This window comes from Columba livia, chromosome 5 (genome assembly GCF_036013475.1).
Source record: "Columba livia isolate bColLiv1 breed racing homer chromosome 5, bColLiv1.pat.W.v2, whole genome shotgun sequence".
NCBI classification, from domain to species: domain Eukaryota; kingdom Metazoa; phylum Chordata; class Aves; order Columbiformes; family Columbidae; genus Columba; species Columba livia.
Window position 1 is genome coordinate 17,016,940 of NC_088606.1, and position 21,617 is coordinate 17,038,556.

The 21,617-nt window shown below is 39.0% G+C and overlaps 1 protein-coding gene across 14 annotated transcripts in view; it reads right to left on the reverse strand.

Moving 5' to 3' along the window:
- UNC79 (unc-79 homolog, NALCN channel complex subunit) overlaps positions 1-21,617 on the reverse strand; it is a 108,290-nt gene that overhangs the window by 54,894 nt on the left and 31,779 nt on the right. For 12 of the 14 annotated variants that reach the window (XM_065063604.1, XM_065063603.1, XM_065063600.1 and 9 more), the window contains 15 exons: positions 21,049-21,172; positions 19,682-19,822; positions 18,096-18,317; positions 17,246-17,473; positions 15,721-15,862; positions 15,327-15,406; positions 15,094-15,242; positions 13,884-14,041; positions 13,348-13,529; positions 11,857-12,058; positions 9,836-10,015; positions 8,791-8,856; positions 5,515-5,801; positions 1,761-1,943; positions 760-922 (listed from right to left, as the gene is read on the reverse strand). In XM_065063604.1, the coding sequence (XP_064919676.1) occupies positions 760-922; positions 1,761-1,943; positions 5,515-5,801; positions 8,791-8,856; positions 9,836-10,015; positions 11,857-12,058; positions 13,348-13,529; positions 13,884-14,041; positions 15,094-15,242; positions 15,327-15,406; positions 15,721-15,862; positions 17,246-17,473; positions 18,096-18,317; positions 19,682-19,822; positions 21,049-21,172 (2,507 nt within the window). The remainder of the gene's footprint in view (positions 1-759; positions 923-1,760; positions 1,944-5,514; positions 5,802-8,790; positions 8,857-9,835; positions 10,016-11,856; positions 12,059-13,347; positions 13,530-13,883; positions 14,042-15,093; positions 15,243-15,326; positions 15,407-15,720; positions 15,863-17,245; positions 17,474-18,095; positions 18,318-19,681; positions 19,823-21,048; positions 21,173-21,617) is intronic. The other 2 variants (XM_065063602.1, XM_065063605.1) reach the window with 2 other exon arrangements.

Genomic DNA, 21,617 nt, shown 5'->3' on the forward strand with positions numbered 1-21,617 from the left:
GGAAGACTGAGAAGGAGGATGTAAAGAGCAAATAAGCAGCTAAAAGGCAAAATAACTGAAAAGCAGCTAGAGACTAACATCAAAATAACCTGTTATACTTTCATTATAAATACATGTACTAAACTTCACAATTGTAAGGAACTACACTCAGTGACACCATATTATTTCAAGCCCCAAGCTTACACCAGTTCACACCATCACAGCACCTGTTACAGCTACCAAGCACATACAGAGTTAAAAACACAATGCAGACTTTAAGGGTTGAACCATTCTCTTCTGCCTTTAGACATTACATCATCTACATCTTCCTGCAAGCTAGTCAACTTCAGCTCCTTTCACAAAGAAAAGCACACTGCAGACTGAATTCATCATTTTCTCTTTTCAACATCAAATATTTGCTACCAGGTCATGCTATTATAAAGTATAATTAGGATGCGGTGTCAGGTTGGTTACACATCTTGTGTGCCAGCAGGATCAGTTAATATTGTCATAGAATGGCCAAAGACTATCCAGGAAAGATGACTGAACTAGTAAGTCTAAGGTACCCTTCCTTCAAGAGAGGTTAAACTGCTGTACTATGCTTAGCCTACAGAGAAATTGTGACTTTCTTTTACTGTAGATGGCTATAGCTGATCAGAGAATTCACACCTTCAGTATTACATTCTAATAATAAGACCATATTTACCTATCTCTACAACATCTGCAAGACTTACTGAATTAAATCAATGACTATCATACAAATCAGAGTGTTAAAAGTACCTTTTTCCTTTTCACTGTATCGGCTAATGTTACTGTTGTCACTATACAAAGGACCAGCAGTTGCATGGGGCTTGCAGCTGTGATACTGAGCATTGAGGGTATTGACAGTGATGTGGATTAGGTGAAGTACAATCTTGCTGATTTCACAGTCTCTGTAGGGGTACTGGTCAGTGAAAGAGAAAAACTTCAGCTTAAAAACTAATTTTTATCCTTGGATAAACATTTAGGCAGTAAAAACAGAAAAATGACAAGGATATTGTCAGCTGAATGCCCTCTGTCTTCCTTTGATCACAAATTTCTAAATACAACATAAGAAACAGGACTGTTCTCAGCTTTGTACACAGAATTACTTAAAAGAATCCTATTAGTAAGATTTAATACATTGTTTTGTTGACTTCTATATCACAAAAACAATTATTAATAATAATGCAAAAGATCTTTCATCAGACCTGTTCTCCAAATACTCAATTTCAATCAGCACGTTATCATTCATTTCTAGTACCCCCACTGTCTTGTATTCCCCACAGACCTGCTAGAAACTAGTAAAGCATATCAAACATATTCACGGCTCCACTTAGTGCACGAAAACATGTTACATTTTAACAACATTTCCTAAAAAGCGTTACTTAGCCGAAGAACACAGGTTGTTAAGCTGACCCACCCCCATTTAAAGTTACTCAATTTTTTAAAAACTAATTCTAAGTTACTCAAAATATTATACATTCGAACTTCATATACTATTTTTCTGTTTTCAAAACCATATTTTCCTTTCTCAGGTAACTGTGTGAAAGACAATATAGACAGCAGAAGTTATAGGTCAGTTGCACAGATGAAAGCCTAACTACTTCAGATATTGAAATTAAATACAGTAAATAAGCAAATCAAAGAAAAGCGTTCTTTACAATTCCTTTCACTTGCCGTACAGTTAGGTGTTCCCTGTAACAAATTTCAAATTGAAGTGAAAATTTTAAGGCAGACAGTGTCTTTCTGAGACCACTCACCTTATAGAGAATGACAAGCAAAGCCTTTAACCACATCTGCCGAATGTGAGGTTTGAGGGACCAGAGGGAGCAGCGAGGAGGCTGCTGGAAGTAATGCCTTAGCTGAGGACAAGTGCAATATTTCAACACCTGCACCACCAAGGGAAGAAGGTGTTTTCCCAGGTTGATGTTATAGTCCATCACCTGAAAAGAATATCAGCAGAAGAGTCAGCTCCCCGAAATCAAATCCACTGATGTTGAAAAGCAAAATAACTAATACAGTTGAGGTATTAGTTAAGTGAAGAGAAAAGACATTTTTAAGGATGTCTGACTATCAGTTAGAAACTTTCTGCCAGCTTGCCAAGTTCTCATTTTAGCTAAACAGGCAAAATTAAACAAGAGATGTGTTCTGAAAGCCTTTCATCTTGCACAGTCTAAATTTTAACACACATTGGCAAGTTCATAAAATATAGAACGCTGGGACAGCCTTCTTTTACAGTACAAGTTGATCATGCTTCAACAGACAAAACTGTTTTAGGCATATCCCACATTTACACAGATATGATGCAATTGTGGGGCCTGGGAGGCGGGGTTGTGTATTTTGGTTATTGGGGGCGGGGGGCTGGATTAACACTGCATTGCCAGTTTTCCTTATTTTCTCATCAGGCTTGCAATATTAGCTGTTGGGTTTTTTTAAGACCCATGTCCTGGAACCAGGTAATGAGACAAGAATTCCATTCTTCCAAAGGTAAGGCCTTCTGCAATGGTATGCAGAAAGTCTAAACTTGCAAATCCTAAAGGATTCAAGAATAAAACTAACGAAAAATATCTTGCTCTGAATAGAATGCTCACCAATTCTAAGTGATGTTGCTGTAGGCAGGTTGCTGGTATTACTGCTAGCCCTAAACTTTGCCTCCATCATGACTTTTGAAGAGCATCATGCTATTTGGAGTCTGTCCTAGAGGTCTGAATCCTGGCAGTCAGGTCAGTGTGGGCACATATGCTCACTGCCCTGATACAGCTGCGTTTTCCATTGAAACTGCATTACTATTTTTCATTATCTTCTCATCAGTCTTGCAAAATATGGCTTTAAATAAAAAGAACTAATGTCCTGAAATCAGCAGCTAAACTAGATCATAACAAGGATCCACAAAGCCCTTGTCTCTGACACTGACCTATACCAGCTGACACCCAGAAAAGTGTAACAGCAGGCCAAGCAAGCTCCAGCATGTCCCCCAAGATCTAGCACATCCCTACAGTTTCAGTGGACTTAATGCTTTTTCAGGAGTGCTGTACATCTAAACAGACACAAACATCTGTTTAATCCACATCGCTCATTTCCTTCAGGTCTGTATTTCTTTTTTTGGTTTTGTTTTTATTAGAACAAGGGGATAAGCCTAATTTACAAACACAGAACTCATCTCTCAAGTTCCCTCCTGAACAAGCTGGCTAGAGGTTTTTTTCCTGTAAAATTCTCTTAGTTCAATTTGCAGCTGTCTCAAATTTTTGTGCTGCATGCATAGAGCTAAACAGATGAATCCCATGTCTATCTGTGCAGGGTTAGCCTGTCAAACAGATGATATATAGTCACCAAATATGGTTCTACCCTGCAATGCCTTGTCCCCTCAGGGTGAGATACAGCTATACAGCACGGTCACGAAAAACTCATCCATACAAGGAAGACAGAGCCCTGCCTTAACACAGCACACACTGTAATGCAGACATGTCTTAAGCTGAGTAGACCCATTTTTCAGGTTGTCACAGGAAGATCTGGAATAAATGATGCTGCAAATGCTGAGCAGAGCTCAGCCTGGGATGCTGAGCAGAGCCCGGCACTGCTGGCTCCCCTCTCTGACAGTTCTGTACAACATTGCCACCGTGCGGGCAACACCGCACTCACTGCAACACCACAACTGGCCCACTCCTGCTGCTGGGGAGAGAGAGGCTTTTCAAATACTCAGATTTTATGATGCAAAATACTACGAGACTTTTCTTTTTTTCTTGAACTGACCATTCCAATCAAGCTTGGAATCAAAACCAATGAGTCAGCCCAAGTCGGCCCAATCCCAACCTTTGTGAAGCTGACTAGGGAATGCAAATGTTTATGACTAAGAGAAGGAGAGTAACTGAAATATATATCTTAAGAGCTTCACACTGAGTTTTCACTCTGTAAACACATCTTCAGATTGCAGGTAGCATTTCTCTTGCAGCAAAGGAGATTCCCAAAACAAAGCAGGCTACAGCTAAGAAATTAAAGTTTTGATGTCTGCTACAAGGAGAAAAATCCTGGCCTACTGAAATTCTCCAACTCCATTTGACATCAGGGGAATCAGGATTCAACTATGAAGCTTTTCAAACAGAAACGATGAATTGGGCTGTCCTGAGACATTTTAAAGGCAGAAGATGAAAGGCAGCAGCTGATATTTAGAGTTGCATTTAAGTAGTATTATTGAAAACCAGGTCAATTATGATCATCGAAGTTTGAGAAACTTAGTAAACATGTAGAAAAATGTGAAAGATACTGCCCTGTGTTCTGAACCATCACTTCCAGACTCTCAATAGAATGGTAACAGGCCTGAATCTCCTTTTACACAGTTCAGCTTAAAACTATATAAGTGAAAGACACCAACAGCAAATAGCAATGGTGCTCCAAGACAATGATCAGGATGCATTTGCAGCTACCCAGTTTGCGTTAACACCTTCTATTTCACCTGCTGAAACAGGCATATCTGACTTCTTCATGACTATGAAAGTTTATCCAAGTATCTACAAGTATCTAATTGACTTCAAAAAAATCACTGATTCCAATGTATGAACCAGAAAATCCTGATAAGAACTGCAAATATAGAATAACTTTGAGAAATGTGTGAAGATTACAGTAAGAATTTTAAGAGCTGGGGCAGGGGGAGACCTGAAATCACAGCCCTCTCTCTCCCCTGTGGTAATCCTGTATGAGAGACTGCAATAATTAAAACATGTGGAAATTATGATGATGCTTCATTGCAAATAATAAGAATACTCTGCAAGCGTGAAATGTTTTTCAGCATAGCATCCCCAACTGCTCTATCAGTAAGAATTAACTGAGCCTTAGAAGAGCCTTGTAAGGTAGAAAATTGCAGTCCTCCTTACAAGATGGAGAAGAAGGCACAAGGCAAAGATTTGCTCAGTCATTTATGACGGCAATACAGGCAGGAGCTCACCATGGTGGTACTACTGCCTGGGAAAGGGAGAACAGAAAATCCTGGTGCACTCGTAGGATGAAGAAAAATGAGTCTCCTGCAAAGTGAAGAATGTCAAAGAGTTTACAGACCATTTATGCAGGAAAACAAGCACAAACACATAGGTATGAGGTCTTCCTGAATGGGAAAGGAGGAAATGACACATGAGGAAAGTAAGGCATTCAAAGGCTACAGAAAGAGGGCAAAGAGGCTTGAAGCAGTCTCTAAGTTTTCACACAGTGGTAGTATATTTGTGTGCCTGCACGCACACAAAACCGTTACCTCTATGGCAACAATGCAGCAAGTTTAGAGTACTAGTAGGAAGTTATAAATTAGCATACTGCTATTTGATCATTTACTACTTAACTGCAAAGCAAAAATGTACAGAAAGAACTTAATTAGGTTACATGGAGCCTTCTGAGAATAAAGAACAAGCAGCCATCTTTGTTCTCAAATTCCCTCACCAGCTGAAGAGGTACAGAGGCAGCTGTGCTACCACCATTGCAACAACAGGCAACGAGAAACAGCTGCAAAAAGTAGTAAGTGCCTTCACCTACTTGTGCTATTCCAGCAATAAAGGCATTAAAGCAGGTTGAAAGACGCATTTTTTGTGGTGCAATCATGAAGCATCCTTCCTGCTGATCGTAACCAAGCAGGACATACAGATGGCGCTTGACTGTGTTGAAAGCTTTAGCGCTGCTGATGTCGGACTCGGCGCTGCTCTCATCCTTTGCCATGAACTTCATGAGCACAGTAATCAGTTGGTGGACTGTCTGGTGATCAATCCCAGCATCCTCTGGCAGCAGATCTTTGATTGTATTATCATTCTCTGGGGAGGGTTGTCCTATGGGCATAAGAGACACTAGTATCAGACACCGGATAAGACTGTAAACAGGGTACAGAATACACCAGAGTTTTTTTCCACAGTTCATTGTTGCATTTCTGCCCAAAGACACCTGGCAAAGTCCCAGGAGACATTAACACCTACTGTGTACACTGAGCTCCATTTCTCAGCTTTCTCATGTTTAACTGAGTTGCTTGTCCTTGCATCCCAGTGCATTTCTGCCACACTGAGTGTTCTTATTCTTTCACATCTATGCATTAAAGGAGAATCGAGTCCCACTGACAGAGTATTCTCATCTGGCATAGTCTTCAGTCTTTCCTCAGCAAAAGTTAGTGGATATTAGTCTTTGTCAGTGGAGGATGTACAAAACAGCAAAGGTAGGAGATACAGAAAATTCTGCTAAATAAGGATTAAAGAAAGAATGAAGACTTCCTCTTTTAGCACTCAGTATTCCCTTCAAATAACTTGGGCCAAAATGTAGGCACTATAATTAGTAGGGTTTGGGACACTAAAAACTTTGGTGACTTTTTCCCAAAGAGGAAACCTAAGATTTGGTTTATAAACACTGAATGGAAATAATACCTTGTGTGGGAATATGATCATGTGAAAGATGAGAGGCTTCTTCCAAAGTACAAGGAAGTCTAGGTGCTGGCTACCACTATGCAAGCAAAACAGACACATTGCAAATAACATTGCCAACTGGGCAAGTATTTTCATTTTCATAGTTCAATATTTTTTTAAATATAGTATTTCCAGTTACTTGTAAGACCATTTATCATTACTAGAGTTCTCTAGTAATTGCCTTTGGAGTTACCCTATTTCATCCTATTTGTAAGGCTTTTTTTTAGTGCTTAGCAGCTCCTAAAGATCTATGTTATACTAACACTGGCTAATTCATGGCTAAAGCACAGTACAGTATATTATTCCAACATGTTCTATTTTAAAACAGTAATTCAAACGAAATGTGTCTGTATAAATAAAATGCATTATATATGCATTATCTGCAAAATAAGTAAAAATTCTTTCCATTAGGATAATCAAATGGAAAGAAAATATTGACAGCACCAAAAGGGGGCAATACTTGAAAATTAATTTTTTATTACACCATTAGTTTTAGTTTGTTCTTTAAACACTATAACTGTTAACAATTAAAACTAAGCGTTACTGAAAAGTATTCTGACGTATTTTTTGATCTGTGGTTAAAAATCTGTCTAACAGCAAATAACTGAGATAAAGCAAGCTGGTATGAAGTACAATTATAAAAAAATCTAAATGTTTTCATTTCAAGACTAAATCCTTTGAACTACTGGAAATAGTCCTTACTTTTACAAGAACAGTTTAAGTTTGCAGGACAGACCCTACAAGGAAGATTAGCTCAAAGTTTAAGATTAAAATTGCTCCTGCATGCCTGTATTAGGGTTACTAGCCAGTGACTTATATCCACTTAGTCTGTTAGAGTTACTTACATGTCCCAGGGTTTATGTAAATTCATAGCTATATATTTATAGTAAATACTAAAAAAAAAATCATTTTCTAATTTACCCATATTGTCAATGTAATATGCTATTCAGGCAAGAGATTCCTTTGCTGGTACAACTGCATCTGTCTTAGGTTCTTCACCAGCAAAACTGCAGTGTCTGTAATTTTTAAAATAATTCAAAATATCTTATGTTTCCTTGGTATATGAGCAAAGGGGTTTGTTTGACTGGCTGTTTTGCTGAGCATAGTCAAGGTTGCTATTTCTATGATAGCCAAAAATGAAAACTAGGAGGGGAAATTTTCAGAATCACTTCTATTAACTTTCCTTTGCTGGTCTCATTTTGGTCAAAAGAAATAACGAATTTTATATTATACAATATTTTTTATTCCAAACAATTTTCACTGGGATTTTTTATTTTTCAAAGTGAAAATTCTCTATCCAAACTTTTGCTGGACCAGGATTTGCAGACGCAAAAAAGAAAACAACAAATTCTGAAATATTTAGAAAAAAAAATGTTTTTCTACAGCAGATGCACAGTCCACCTTAAGATTCAGTTAGTTCCTTAGACAAATCAGATGTCTCCTAGTTTCCAAAGAATCTGTGGTAATTTTGAATCTTATTATCAGACTTTTCTTTGTATCACTGGTTACTAGCTACATGCAGCTTCTTATACATACACATTTTTGGTGGAACCTGAATTTGCAGCTTAGGTGATTAATAACCTGAGCCTGGAAAACTGAAGCTCTGAAATACCAAAATACATCTAATAAAATCACAATGGCTAACAATGCCTACTGTGAGACTGACACTTGTTAGGTGCCAGGTTTCTCTAAGCCCAGTATACAGGCAGCGAATGGCGTCATTAAATGAAGAACAATCATCTACTGACGCGTCTCTTCGTCACACCATTATTTCACTTGTTCCTTCTATGAGCCTGCAACAACCTGTGCATATGTTCTGTAAGGAACTGGTTGATTTCCAGCTGTCAGTAGTCACAATTATTTAGAGATTACTTGGACTCTGCTGAGCTAGCTGTTCTACTGATGCTTGACAGAGGTGGCATCTCCACAAAATGTCAGTAAATATAAAATAAGGGACTTAAGACGCCTATAAGCATACAGAGGAGACAAGGGTAACTTACAGTACTGACAATCAAAAGCATTCTGTCTGCTCTTCCTAAAATTGGAAGGTCAAAGATCAGGCTGACCATAGGTGACCCATGGGGCCAACTTACTAAAGATTTACTTGTTCCTGTGGGCAATGAGACGCAGGAAGGACATAGCTGACTGCCTCTGAATAACCTCCTCCTAGCCCTGAAGTACTGTTTACAGCTGGGGACAGTTTTCAGTACAGATTGAGACTAAAACTTCAATTTACACCTTTTGGAACCATGCTGAGATGTGATTCTCTGTGCCTTTGCAACTTGCATCTTGCATAAATTTAATCTTATGAGTCAGCAAGAAAGCCAGCACTGGTGCCTCCTTTTTCTGTTCCATCAAAATAACCTACCTGGTGTTTGCTCTGGTGTTCCTCCAAGTGCTGGAGCAGATTGCTCATGTCTGGTCAAGCTCAGAGCTTTAAAAAAAAAAAAAAAATAGCAACTCTGTTTAAAAAGGCAGCACTGATATTTTATACTTCACCATATATCCAGTGCTAGCATATTTATATTAATTTACTCATGTACTGTTGACAGGCAGTGACTGTAACCAAAATACGTAACTTCTGTGCCCTACAGTTTTTTTGCACTATGTTCTATAACTCTAGTTTTCTCCACTTTACGGCTCTGCTGATATAAAGGTCATCACACAGGAGACATTATACGGGATCTGAAATTGGTCAAGGATTACCTAAGAGTCCCAAAACATGGTGGTGTTTATTTTGGAGAAAATAAATTACCTTTTAACTTAACAGTTCACCAGCACTCAGGTTTGAACATTTTATCAGTTCCCATTATACTGGCAGGAGCAACGCAAGAGGCCCAATTTGAATATAAAGACTAACCTTTGTAAATTTCTCTAAATGAGAATGTGTAAGCTTTAGTTCTGCTTGGAAAGATATCTGTACAGTGCTCCATATAGCACCTGAGTCCTCCTATACAAGCTGGCACAAGGGATGTGTTGCATGGACCCGAAAGCTCATTTGAGGCATTAACAGTTGTTTTTAGGATGTCTAGCATATGCTGCATACACTGATTAATAATTACAATTAATAAATAAACTGGTAAAAGAGGAACTTTTCTGTAAACACTGTATTTATTTTAGACAAAACTACTGTGTCTCAGCACAAATAAAAATTTAAATCTATCTACAAACTAGTCTTGGAGCATCTTGTTTTGGCATTTTAACCAAACACAGCATAGCCATACTGTTTGTCTATGTTCTTTGTCAAACTCACTAACTTGTCATTATCTGAATAAAGCCCAAATCAGTCAGAAACCTAAATTTGCTATCCCAATTGGACAAATATTGACAATTCTGATGTGTACCCAGCAATAGGATACGATCCTAAGGGAGAACATACAGGCGTGCCACAAAAATATAAATAGATACTCAACGAATTTTGGTGGTTAAGGTTTCTGGAAGGGAGAGCGCCCTCTTTGACTCCACTGGTCCCTTCACACTGTCCCTCAGGGAACGCACACTCTTCTGACGATTACGTGCGAAACGAGCCCTCTTGATCTTCCACATTGCTGCATCACTGAGGTTGGCGACATTTGTCCGGACAGCAGTGATAGCTTTGCAAATGCAAGTGACCAAGTTAGGATTCATTCCACAGCATGGTGAGGTCCTAACGCTGCCAAGTGCCAAATGCAACTGGGCCCCAGGTCCCACTCAAGTCAAGAAAGCTTCATTTGGGCTCAAGGGGTCCACCTGCAAGGTACTCATTTGCGTGCTCTCATTCTGAAATTCATAAAATCCCATGTGGCATAACTGTGTTTAAAAAATCACACTGTTAATTCTTTCTTTAGAGACTGGACAAGAACAGGTTCTTGAAACAAAAACCTGAATTTCAGACTAAGGGAATATGATACATCCTCGGTTTAAAATGGCAGAAATCTCATGAGTATGGATCACGTTTAATGCTCTCATACCCAAACGTGGCCTCTAGTTTTGCCTCACTGACCTCTCTGTCCTGGCTACACCTAACATCCTGGATTTGAACAGCAGCTCCAGAACTCTGAAAGTGTGATTATGCATTTACAGTGGTATTACCAGCAGTATCACTGCAGGTCTTAATGGGACATTAGGCATTTCTACATTCATGTCTACAGTGCATTCAAACCCTTTGAGTTTAACTATCTGAGCAACTAAAGCTGGTGAGCCCATCCTTTGCACCATTTATGTCTTTGGAAAGGCAAAGAGGTTAAAGAGAAATTTGAAAAATATCTTTTGCATATTTTAAATTTTAAATCACTCCTAAATATGCCTGTTTTAAGATTTGACCCTACATTTGCAGCCAGAAGTACTAGAAACCAGTGCTGAGATTCCCTCCTCAGGTCACAGCAGCAATTTCCAGCTTTGGGTGAAGTTACTCACATATCAAGAAGAAAATGTTTGCAGTTCCACCCACCTCCTGTACGGATGCAGCAGCAGGGCCTGGGCTTTTTTCAGCACTGGGCTCCATGTAAATGTAGGTGGAGGCATCAGGCTGCTCAGGGAGCACAAGCTGTCCAAACAGCTGTCCCCACCTCCTCCAAGCAAATCAGATGGAAATAGATCTGCCTCATGGGCCATCATTTGGGTAAGGAAGTTTTCAATTACTCAGAGTGTTAAACAATCATGCACAAACAATTTTTTACTCCCTGCCTAGTGAATGGAAGGAGACATGGTATCTCATCAAAGAACCAAGTATGAACAGGACAAACACTTACAAATATTTGTCAGTGGAGAAATAGTTAACTGTGCACCAGCTCTAAGAGTCCGTGCACCTCTTGTGCTGTGCCCCATACACTTGTTTGTTTTTCAAGGGTCATACAGCTCCTAGACATGTCTTTGTACAGACCACTATAGAACAGGGTGAGACATGACGTAGGCCAGGGCTGTCAAACTCATTCTCACCCAGAGCCACGTCAGCCTCATGGTTGCCTTCAAAGGGCAGAATGTAATTTTAGGACTGCATAAATGTAGGAGTAGTCACACTTATACAGTCCTAAAATTACATTTGACCCTTTGAAGGCAACCACAAAGCTGATGTGGGTCCCAGTGAAAATGAGTTTGACACCCCTGACATAGGCCTTTGAGAACAGCAATGCTGATAGGATAAGAACACCTAGAGAAGAACAAGTGGGTTAACGCAGGTTGCAGCTGATCCTAGAACCAGACCACCTTTCAACCAAGGCTGACAATCCCATCCTAGAGAGAATAAAATATGATGCTCAAAGGTGTGACAGAATATAGCCTCATCTGTATTTGGGCAATCAAAAATTGCTCACTTAGACTTATTGTCTTTTTGCGTGAAAGATTACCTAATTTCAGAGAATTTATACAAGTGAGACCCACATCTCTCTCAGACCCCTGCAGGCAGCTGAAATTCCAGAAGCTGATAAAAGGTGATTAGATTAATTTGGACTCTTACTTGTTGGGAAAGGGAATTCTTTGTTGCAGTCCAGATGAAGCTGTGCTTCCAGAGACAAGGTCTCAAAGCGATTCACAAAGAACTCCCAGCTCAAAGCTGGAATATCCGCTTTTAGAAAATGAAGCAGCAAAAGCTTACTAAGAATTGTGGGCCTGTCCTTGACAACTGTGTCGAACTGGAAATCAAGGCAGAGACAGAGACCCTATAGAGGGGGGGAGAAAAAAAAAGAAAAACAACACAGAACTGAGATGTGAAAACATTTTTTAAAGCAAAGGGAGGTCAAAGCTCACAACTTCACCTGTTAATTAGTATAGGATAAAGGTTTAGCTCCTTTTTCCTACCAAGTCAGAACTGATAGCAATGGAAACATAAGGTAAGTAAGGAAATAAAAGAATATCATATTTAGAATGTAGAATTTGCTAGATTTTGACAAATACAAAGGTACAGGCAAAGTTCTGTCCTACTGCACATTTGGTACATGCTATCAAAGTATTCTCTTCACACACCCCTGCTTGAGAAAAAAAACTTATATTTAGGCAACTGAATCAAAACTTAATTATAAAAAGAATGACCCTGCAAGCCCAAATAGAGGAAGAAAGATTATGGGTGAAGTGTCCCAGAAGCACTTTGCATCAATCCTTCTGCACACAAACTCTTCTGTATTTTATTTGCACTGGAATTTTGGGTTTAGTGTCAAGATATCTTTGAGAAGAAAACACACACATTAAATATGAAAGTGCAATGTACTGGTAATAGTCTCGGTGAACTCAGTGAATTCAACTTCTCTGCAAACTATTTTGAAAAAGCACTGTATTAAATAAAACTAGCAAGTATTAACACCTTTTTATAGACAGTAACAGTGAACTTTCTAAAATACATATCCATGCTGTTCTCCAGAGAACTAGAACTGATTGTACACTATGAGATAGTTATTTTTGTATCTTGCTTGTATACATAGGGTCTGATCCACTTTCATATTTGCTTAGTTTCAATCATGAGATTCTCACTGGCAGAATCTCTCGTGCTTAAAACTACATGCCTAAGTAAGTCTAAGGCATCAAGACCATGTTTGATGTTGCTTGAATACATTTTCTCACTGTCAACTCAGCAGGTTATCATAAGACTTATACATTTATTTATTTTTAAATTGAAAAATGTCAATAAATTTTAAAATTATAAAAAACATTTACAGCTTTCTACAAGAGCGGTTCAAATGCAATAGTAATCTTCTGCAGTCAATATTTTTACAGTGGGACTCAACGATCTTAAAGGTTTTTTTCTGATCTAAATGATTCTATGACTCTAAGTCAGGGCTAGAGCAGTGTCATTTCCCTTGCCTATTCTTTGCATATGTCAATCACCATGACCTACAAGGTTTGCCTAACAAGGTATTAGCAGTGACCATGATGCTGTACACCTGAACCACTTTGAACTTTGGGTGAAAATCCAGATTCTCGTTTGAACATATTTTTTCCCACATAACAAACTTACCTGCAAAGCTGGTCTCTTTATGGTGTCAAGTAACAGCCCAGCTCTTGTAGCTACTGCTGGATTGACATCTTCCACAGCAGTCAGGAAACAGCAGAATGCATGAGCCAAAGAGTACTTCAGTAGGTGGTTTTTTGTCACAGAGTGAATATCCAAAAACCTGCACAGCACAGCCACCTTCTCCACTGGGGCAGCCATGCCCCCAGACAAAGAAAACACACATATTAATTTAGGCAATGGCTTCTTTATGTCCTGGCTAATATGCCTCTCCTAGAAATATGCACATCTGAGAAAGGAACAAAAAAAAAATCTGGCAAGTTGTTGTAATTTTGGTTTTACTTCAATAATCCAAAATGTATCATGTTTTCTTCTATTTTACTGCATTGTTGTGCCATAGTTTTGCACTGGACTGTCTCCAAAACTTCTCAAAGCAGCAAAAAGATAATTATCTATTCTAGGTCCCCTCAGTTACAACACAGAGAGCTCTACGTTCTCAGTGAAGCAAAAAAGAGCAAACAGCATACATTTCTCAGGCCTACCTGCTTCAAATCTCATCTTCCAATCTTTGCTGTTGAAATTGCTGTTTATGATTGTCCAGAAAATGTCAGCTCCGTGGGGAAGAGAAAGTGCATGAAGAAGTAGTGGGACTGCCAGGGAAGAAAGCTGAGAAAACTCAGATTTCACAACTCCCCATAAGCTGGAAAGACCAAAAAGAGCAAGCCTGCTTATAAAAACACTCCCTTAACATTCTTTCTTCTAAATGTCTACAATGTATTGTTGGTAGGATTGTACTTTTCACAAAAATCTCTACAAGCCATTCAGGGCATTTATGTGAATGTTACGGAGTTGCTGGTAGGAGAATAGAGCTACTTGCAAATCCTCACAGTTTTTCTTGAAAATCCAGGTTCAATTATTCCTTACAACAAAACACTTCAGATTTGACAACAGTTTGCCTAATTCAAAGCACAAGTGCCACGGAACATAATCCATGCTATTAATTAGCAGTTTCAGTATGATCAGTTTCTGCGCATAAACCATATGAACTTTCTTGACATAATGAATCATGTGCATCCACAAATGACTAAGATATTGGGTGCTCACAATTTGCTGGTATTTAGATTCAGGACAGATTCTCGAGTCTGCTAAAACCATACAGTCTCAGGAGGTGCTCAACGGAATTGATACAGAGCAGCTGTAAGTGCTGATGAACACACTCTATTTTGGAACATGCTATGCTGACATTTATTCAGTGAGTTTTCTGCAAAAGTCAGTTTCTCCAAAGAGAGTCTTAAAACACACAGATTTCAAACCCATTCACTCTGATGAAATGAGAAAGCTTCCTTTACCTCTTAAAAATCAGGTGCAATACTGTTGTCCTCCCAGCTTTAATGCTAAAGCCCTATAAACTGTGTGCCTGTCTCTATATCACCATTTATTTTGTAGAGTCAGGGAAGATACCTCCATCTCAGACAATGCTTTTATCCAGTATGAGAAACTCTGACTCACTGCAAAACAAGTGGTACATGACAGAGTACCCATGACTGACAACGCAGGGCACCTGGGTTTCCTTTGCAACTTCTTACTCAGCCTGTGCAATGTGCCTTTATACAGCTTCTCAATCTTTGAACACTTCCCTGCCACCCCTTGTTAATTTTTCATACTAAACCTGCAAATTCTTTGATTCCAACGACAAATGTACAGTTGGAGAACCAACAAAGCATGAAGACAAAATGTGCAATAAAATTCTACCTTGCAATCAGCATGTGATCTTGAATATAGGCAAGAAATTGTGGGTGGTCCTTTCTTGCTATATACAGGCATTCCCCATGAAGACACAGGATCTTCAGACAGTTCAGCATGTTAAAAAGAATGTCGGGTTCATCAAACCTTGACATTTCCTGTGTAAGCAGATGAACTACTCTCAACACAATGACACCACTTAACCAAAAATTCAAACTAAACAAACAAGTAATCGATGTTACCTGTAATATAGTGTATATGAGCTTCAAGGTAACTGGAAGCTGCTGATAACAAAATTTTCTTTCTGTGTCATTCTTTATCGCTGTTAAAAATGTAAGTTACATAAAATGTTGTTAAAGTTCTCTCATCTGTAATGTTATTGCTACTTTATATGTTCAAAAAGCCAAGATTTCTTCTAACACGTTTTTGAGAGACAGTCACTCTTGCTGTCAACATTAAAATAGCCTTCCTATTCAATTAATACATTGAAAGAATTAAATCCATGAGAAAAAAAGTGACTGGGCATTGTTGGACTTGAAAGACTGCTTCAGAACCTTGTGTTCTATCAATATATGTGCAGAAGCATGTCATTTAAAGCCCTCCTGAAATACTCAACCTTCTCACCCCTCTACCTACCAGCATTTTCTTTGGTCTCTCTGTGATTTCCTGGGTTTTCTCCATGTTTTGGTGCCAATTTGTCGTCTTCTTCTCCTTCAGTTCCTATAATAAACTCAGGTCTAGTATACAGAAGACTATCCTCGAGGTTATCTGTGGGCTCCTTTAAGAACATAATAAGTTAAATTTGGTTTTTGCTGTTACCTAAACATATGAGGCCATATTCTGCTGTTTAAGTTACATTTGGTGTGATAAGCTGTCTAGTTCCATGTACACTTGTGCATTCAAATCACCTGCACATCTAAAATTCAGCATCAGTAAAAGCAGACTGACAAGACGACTATGTTTCAAAAACAAGCTTAAGTGATACAACTTAACAGAAACTGCAGATCCATATTGGAGCTGAGGTGAATCCAATCATGGGGACGTGGTTTCACCAAACTTGTCTTCCTTGCCTCAGAGGAGTGACAGACAGGAGCAGAGCCCATTTCCTACACAAATGTGGAGTTACAGGCTTAGAGGCAAGAGCTGCTGCAATCCCTTCTAGACTGAATAAAGGAGCAGGCTGGAATTACCTCCTTCTGTGGCCAGGAGCTCGAGATTACAGGTTGCCACTGTGACCTTCATGTTATAAAATTGCAAGGTGGATCCTAGAAATGGTACCAAGCCCAGCACTAAAAAGACTTCACCACTTACTACTTTTTGGTTGAGGTGAGAAGCTGAACTGAAAGATGATTCTTCCAGCACAAGTTACTGAATACTACATGCACAACACCTACTACTAGCATACACACCCAAACGGGATTTCAAAACTTTTACACATCAAAAGGCATCACTATGCTTACCACTGAAAAAAAAAAAAATTACTAATAAACATCCTGCCACTACAATGCCACAGCAAATGAGCACTCAGATTAAAGGGAACAATACTGTCTTCCGAACTACCAGATGGAACAGTTACGTATAATAGATATACAGCTTAAAATAAATTCATCACACCACAGGTAATGCTCCAATTCTGCAAAGCTACAAAGGACTTTAATGATGACTAGCAACTGGAGAGTACCTGTGTCTGCTAAAGTTGAATACTCAATCTGAAGTATATTCTGTTATTCAACAGTGCTCAGCATTTTCAACAATCAAGCACCAACTAAGGCTTATTCACTTGACAAGTGACTCACTCAAAATTATTAACCATTTCAAAATATCCACTCTTAGCTCTTAGAAGAAGATGAAAAGCAGTAAGCATTAACATTTCACATTTTATTTCAGACACAGTATCATAAGAGTCTCCTTCCAAAGTGAAATAGCACTTCAGTGTTGACAGGGGAAGAGTTCATACTGGATGAATACTGTCATCGTCCCCAGGTTCTTCAAATCAACTGAAACTTAACGAAATTTTACAATTCAATTGCATTTGGCTTTAACATCCTAAATCCTCCATGCCATAGGTCAGCATGGCTTTGCTCCGTTGTGCACAGTGTAATGAGAACAATGAAGGAGTTTCAGCACACCAGTAATATAGGCCTTTTATTGGTATACTTACCACAAGCCTGATTTCTTCTTTTGGAGCAAGCTGTTCCAGCAGCTCAAAACCCAGCTGGTAACACAGAATGCTGGACTGACATAAACCACATTCAACTGCTTTTTCATCTTTCTGACAGGTGTGAGAACCACCCCAGGGTGCCTGGAACACATTGTTTATGATGGATATTATATCTTTTGAAATGCTGTTCTCTAAGCCCAAAGTGACACCATCATCTTGGAGTTCCATCTGAAAGAGCATGAAAAGAGTAAGGATTTATTACTTATTTAAAAGCCAGAGCACTAACTGTTCTGCCTATTCCTACATTTCTGCCAGTGTTATATTACAGTACTGGGAAGAGTCTGAGATAAACTGCAACTCACAATTTTAAATTGCCACTGGTGTTGAGGTCCAAGCTCAAACAGCTAGGGTAAGGTTTTGAAGTTAAATAGACAATTCCAAGCACCGGATCCATGAATTTTACCTGGAGACAGTCATTCAAAACACTTGGCCTCCAATTCACAATGTAAACATTTAGCTATCCAAAAATTATGCATCTAATTTAAGACTATCAACAAGCCTATGCTTCTACTATGTAGAAATAAACATATCTCCAAGGAGAAATTCCTTTCATTCATATGAGCTATCTAACATAAATATGGAGGTATGTAAATTCTCTTCATTGACCATGAACCTATAACTCCTATATGGGTAAAGGCAGATGGCAGCTGTAGAGAGATTTAAATGTCTTAGACTTCATGCCAGTTCCCCAGCAGAAAGGGCCTCAACCCAGCATTAAATTAAATCCAGCCAGAACTGACTACAGAACTTCAGTGTTCCCCCGATGTGAGTGTTTTTCTTCCACAAGTACCTGCTTCAAGATGAGATCAAACATCAGAATGAAGCAATTAAGATTCATTTCATCATCTTCACAGTCAAAATCAATTGTCTTTCCACTGGGGTGCCCAAAGTTCTTGAAAGGGCTGTGAAAAGGACTACGCATTGGACTCCGAAACGGGCTCTGGAAGGGGCTTGGGAATGGACTCAGCATGTTGTGCTGAACTCTGCGCCCAGGGTCAGAAGCAATGCTTACCTGAAGACATAAAGAATCAACATGTCCCAAAGACTGTTAAGCATTTAAGCACCCTCATTTCTATACAAAACTGCACAAAATGGAAGAAACTTTGACAGCCTTACTATTCCCTTCTGTAGCCTCTTTGCAAAATCTACATATGGCCCTTAATGCCATTAAACAATAAAATGTCATGGAAGTACAGGAATCATATTCTGCACAGATGTACACATTAGCTGAAGCTGAGTGGCTGACATCCAATATCTTATTTCTACTAAGCAGGAATTTTAACATCATAAACCAAACAGAAAATTGTTGCAGGCAATAAAGTGTTACAATGTTACAGGTTACAATGTTACAACGTACAGGTTACAATGACCTGCTCCATGATCCAGAGACACAAATTTCAGTAGCAGGAGGCTAATAAAGGAGACTATCTCAAGAGAACAGTGTAACTATGGCTACACCAAAGGTAGATGGAAATGAACTAGACAGTAACAAGATGTGCATGTCTGCGTTGATTAATGGCCGCAGCACCTAAAACACTCTGAGTACCTCCAAGTATTGCAGGGAGATACACAGTTAGATGGCACATGAGGTCCATTTTTAGGTCAGCTACGGTCTGAAAGACCAGACAGTAAGTTTGTCTGGTTTTTCTGCCAATATTAGAAGTGGTGATGGGCTAGCTGTGGCAGTGCTCTCTGCTGATCTACACCAGAAGACACGCACACCGCTCGTAAGGAATCATCAGCTGCCTCAATCCTGTAGTTCCTTAAATCTAAAAATCTGGCCTTTCAAGCACCTGCTGTCCTTGAAGGACTTTGTCCAAGGCTACTGGGAAGTTAGTCACATCCACCCAAGTACAGGTAGCACCTACAGATCTGTACATGTTTTCTTCCAGACCGTAAGTCTTTGACAGACAACTTAGGATCAATTTTTGCATCGCCTGGATGGAGGTAAAAAATGCAAGGAAACAGAAATAAATTCTGCTCTGTCACCCTCTCAAAACATATCTAGGCCCTCAAATTTGTACTAGAGCACAAAAGCTCACTCTGGGTGACCAGCTGTCCACAATAACTTGTTGACAGTTATTAAAGAGGGTGCAGAGAATGATAATGGTTGGAAGAACACTCCAAACACATCCCAAACAAACCACTTCACTAAGGAAAAACTGCAGAGCTTTTCTGCAGTTCCTCTCTGTAATATCTTTGCACTGACCATGTGATACAGTGAAGAAGTCATCCCAATTTCCTCCCATTCCCACATTTTATAGTGTTTCTATTCAAATGCTGCCATACTGAAAGATCACTTTTTAAATCTTCACATGCATCCTATTAAGAAAACTGCTCTAAGAAAAAAAAATAAGCAGTATAAATAATAGTTACCCTCCGAGCTGCAAGATTTCCTGCCAGTTCACTGACTCTTGATTTTCTTTGATTTGCCAACTCTTTTACAGAATTAACTCCATCAGAAAACATGCTGATTAGTAACTGAAGAGGAACAACAATGTCTAGCTCAGATAACACCTAAGGAAAGACCATAAATAAAAAAGCATAAGTTACAATTTTGATAAAAAAATGTCATTTTATAAGAACCTTTATAATTTGATCCTCAGTTCAGCAAGTTCCATGCATTTAATTTTGGGATTCAGTAAGGTGAGCTGTGAGCTCAGATTTCTTTTATGGCAAAAGAGAACTGGCAAAGAAAAAGAGTCTTTTCAAAATATTTGTTGGCATCCACTTGGTGTGCCTTGAGGTAAGTTTAATGCACAAACACACAGGGATGTGAGGTTGTTCCACAAAAGTATTTCTGTATACCAAAAGTCTTACCAATACTTGGATGAATAACTATTCACTATATTTATTATTACTTAAAACTTAATTCCTGTATTTATTCTAAGAATCTAGTAAGAATTGTTGCCTACAGGTGCCAACATAGTGACAGGATGGTTATCTGTAAATCACTGAGGGAATATTCATCATCTGTTTTGTCACCAACACTCAGACAAACGTGAGCTCTTCACACTTGTTATCAATCGTTATTAGGCCAAGAAAAATCTAAAAAAATTATACCTTATTTGAAAACTCTGTACGCACGAAAATTGCTACAGTCATCAGGTAAGATGGTCTTTGCTGAGGCTTAACTAAAATAACCCTCAGCAGAAAATAAGTGATAATTAAGAATTCAGGCATTATTCCAAGGTGCTGCGGAAAATCTTATATCGTTTTGAATTAACTGCCCCCCGCTGACATGATTGTCCCCATAACTTCTGAATATGAACACTATGTGAACACCAGCTTTGTGGGCAAATATAGCATAAAAGGGCCAGAGCACTAGAAAGCTTGATGGGTACAGAGCTAGTTTAATCCAGAGCTTCGTATGTGGGAACAAATCCAGCTGCTTTTGGAGTCTGGAATTAATTTTAGAATCTACAGATCAAATTCTTCAGAGACTAACAACTACTGCTGGAAAGAGGTCAGAGAGCTTAATGGCCCCAAAGACACAACTGACATTCAGAGGTAAAATGAATTTCCAGGCTCCCATTATATTGCCCATGATGAGCTAGTAACATAGTTTCCTGGGGTCTGTCTACCTACCATCCTTACGCTGTGACTAAGCAAAGGGTGTAAAGGCTCCATGATGTTTGGAAAAGTGGTTTCTTTCCCCCTCCTCACTTTTTATTTTCTCTTTTTTTTTTCTTTTACAAAATCATAAAGTGCTTCAGCATGACTTGTCAGGAGGGGACACTTACATGCAGCCAAAGCAATGCTTGCTCTTGCACAGAGGATGGATACCCTGTGAATCGACAGCTAATGAAGCCAAACATCTCCTCCATGGAGAAAGGGAGAGGGCAAAGTTCAATGTCAAACATTTTGCTGAAAAGCAGAATAAAAATATAGCATCACTGAGTTACCATGGCAAACACTTTGTGAGATACAACAGAAAATTTGCAGAAAGGCAATTCCACTACCAGCACTGGTGATGCTTTTGTAATCTTACTTGCATTCTCACCCTCCTCTTGGAGTTGGGGTTGCTGATAGCACCTGTCCTGACTGCACAAGGTCATCCCTGTATTTGGTGATGCACCTTAAGGATTTAGATCACATCTCATGTCATCCCAGTTTCATTTGATAGCAATATCTTTTTCAACACCAAAAGTAAAATGGGAAAATTTCTCATCTCACCACTCCTCCGCTATTTCTTGTTTACAATTAAACAGTTTACACCAATATCTACAAACATAAGAGGGCTATGAAGATGATTAGGGGTCTGGAGCATCTTTTTTATGAAAGACTGAAAGAGCTGGGTCTGTTCAGCCTG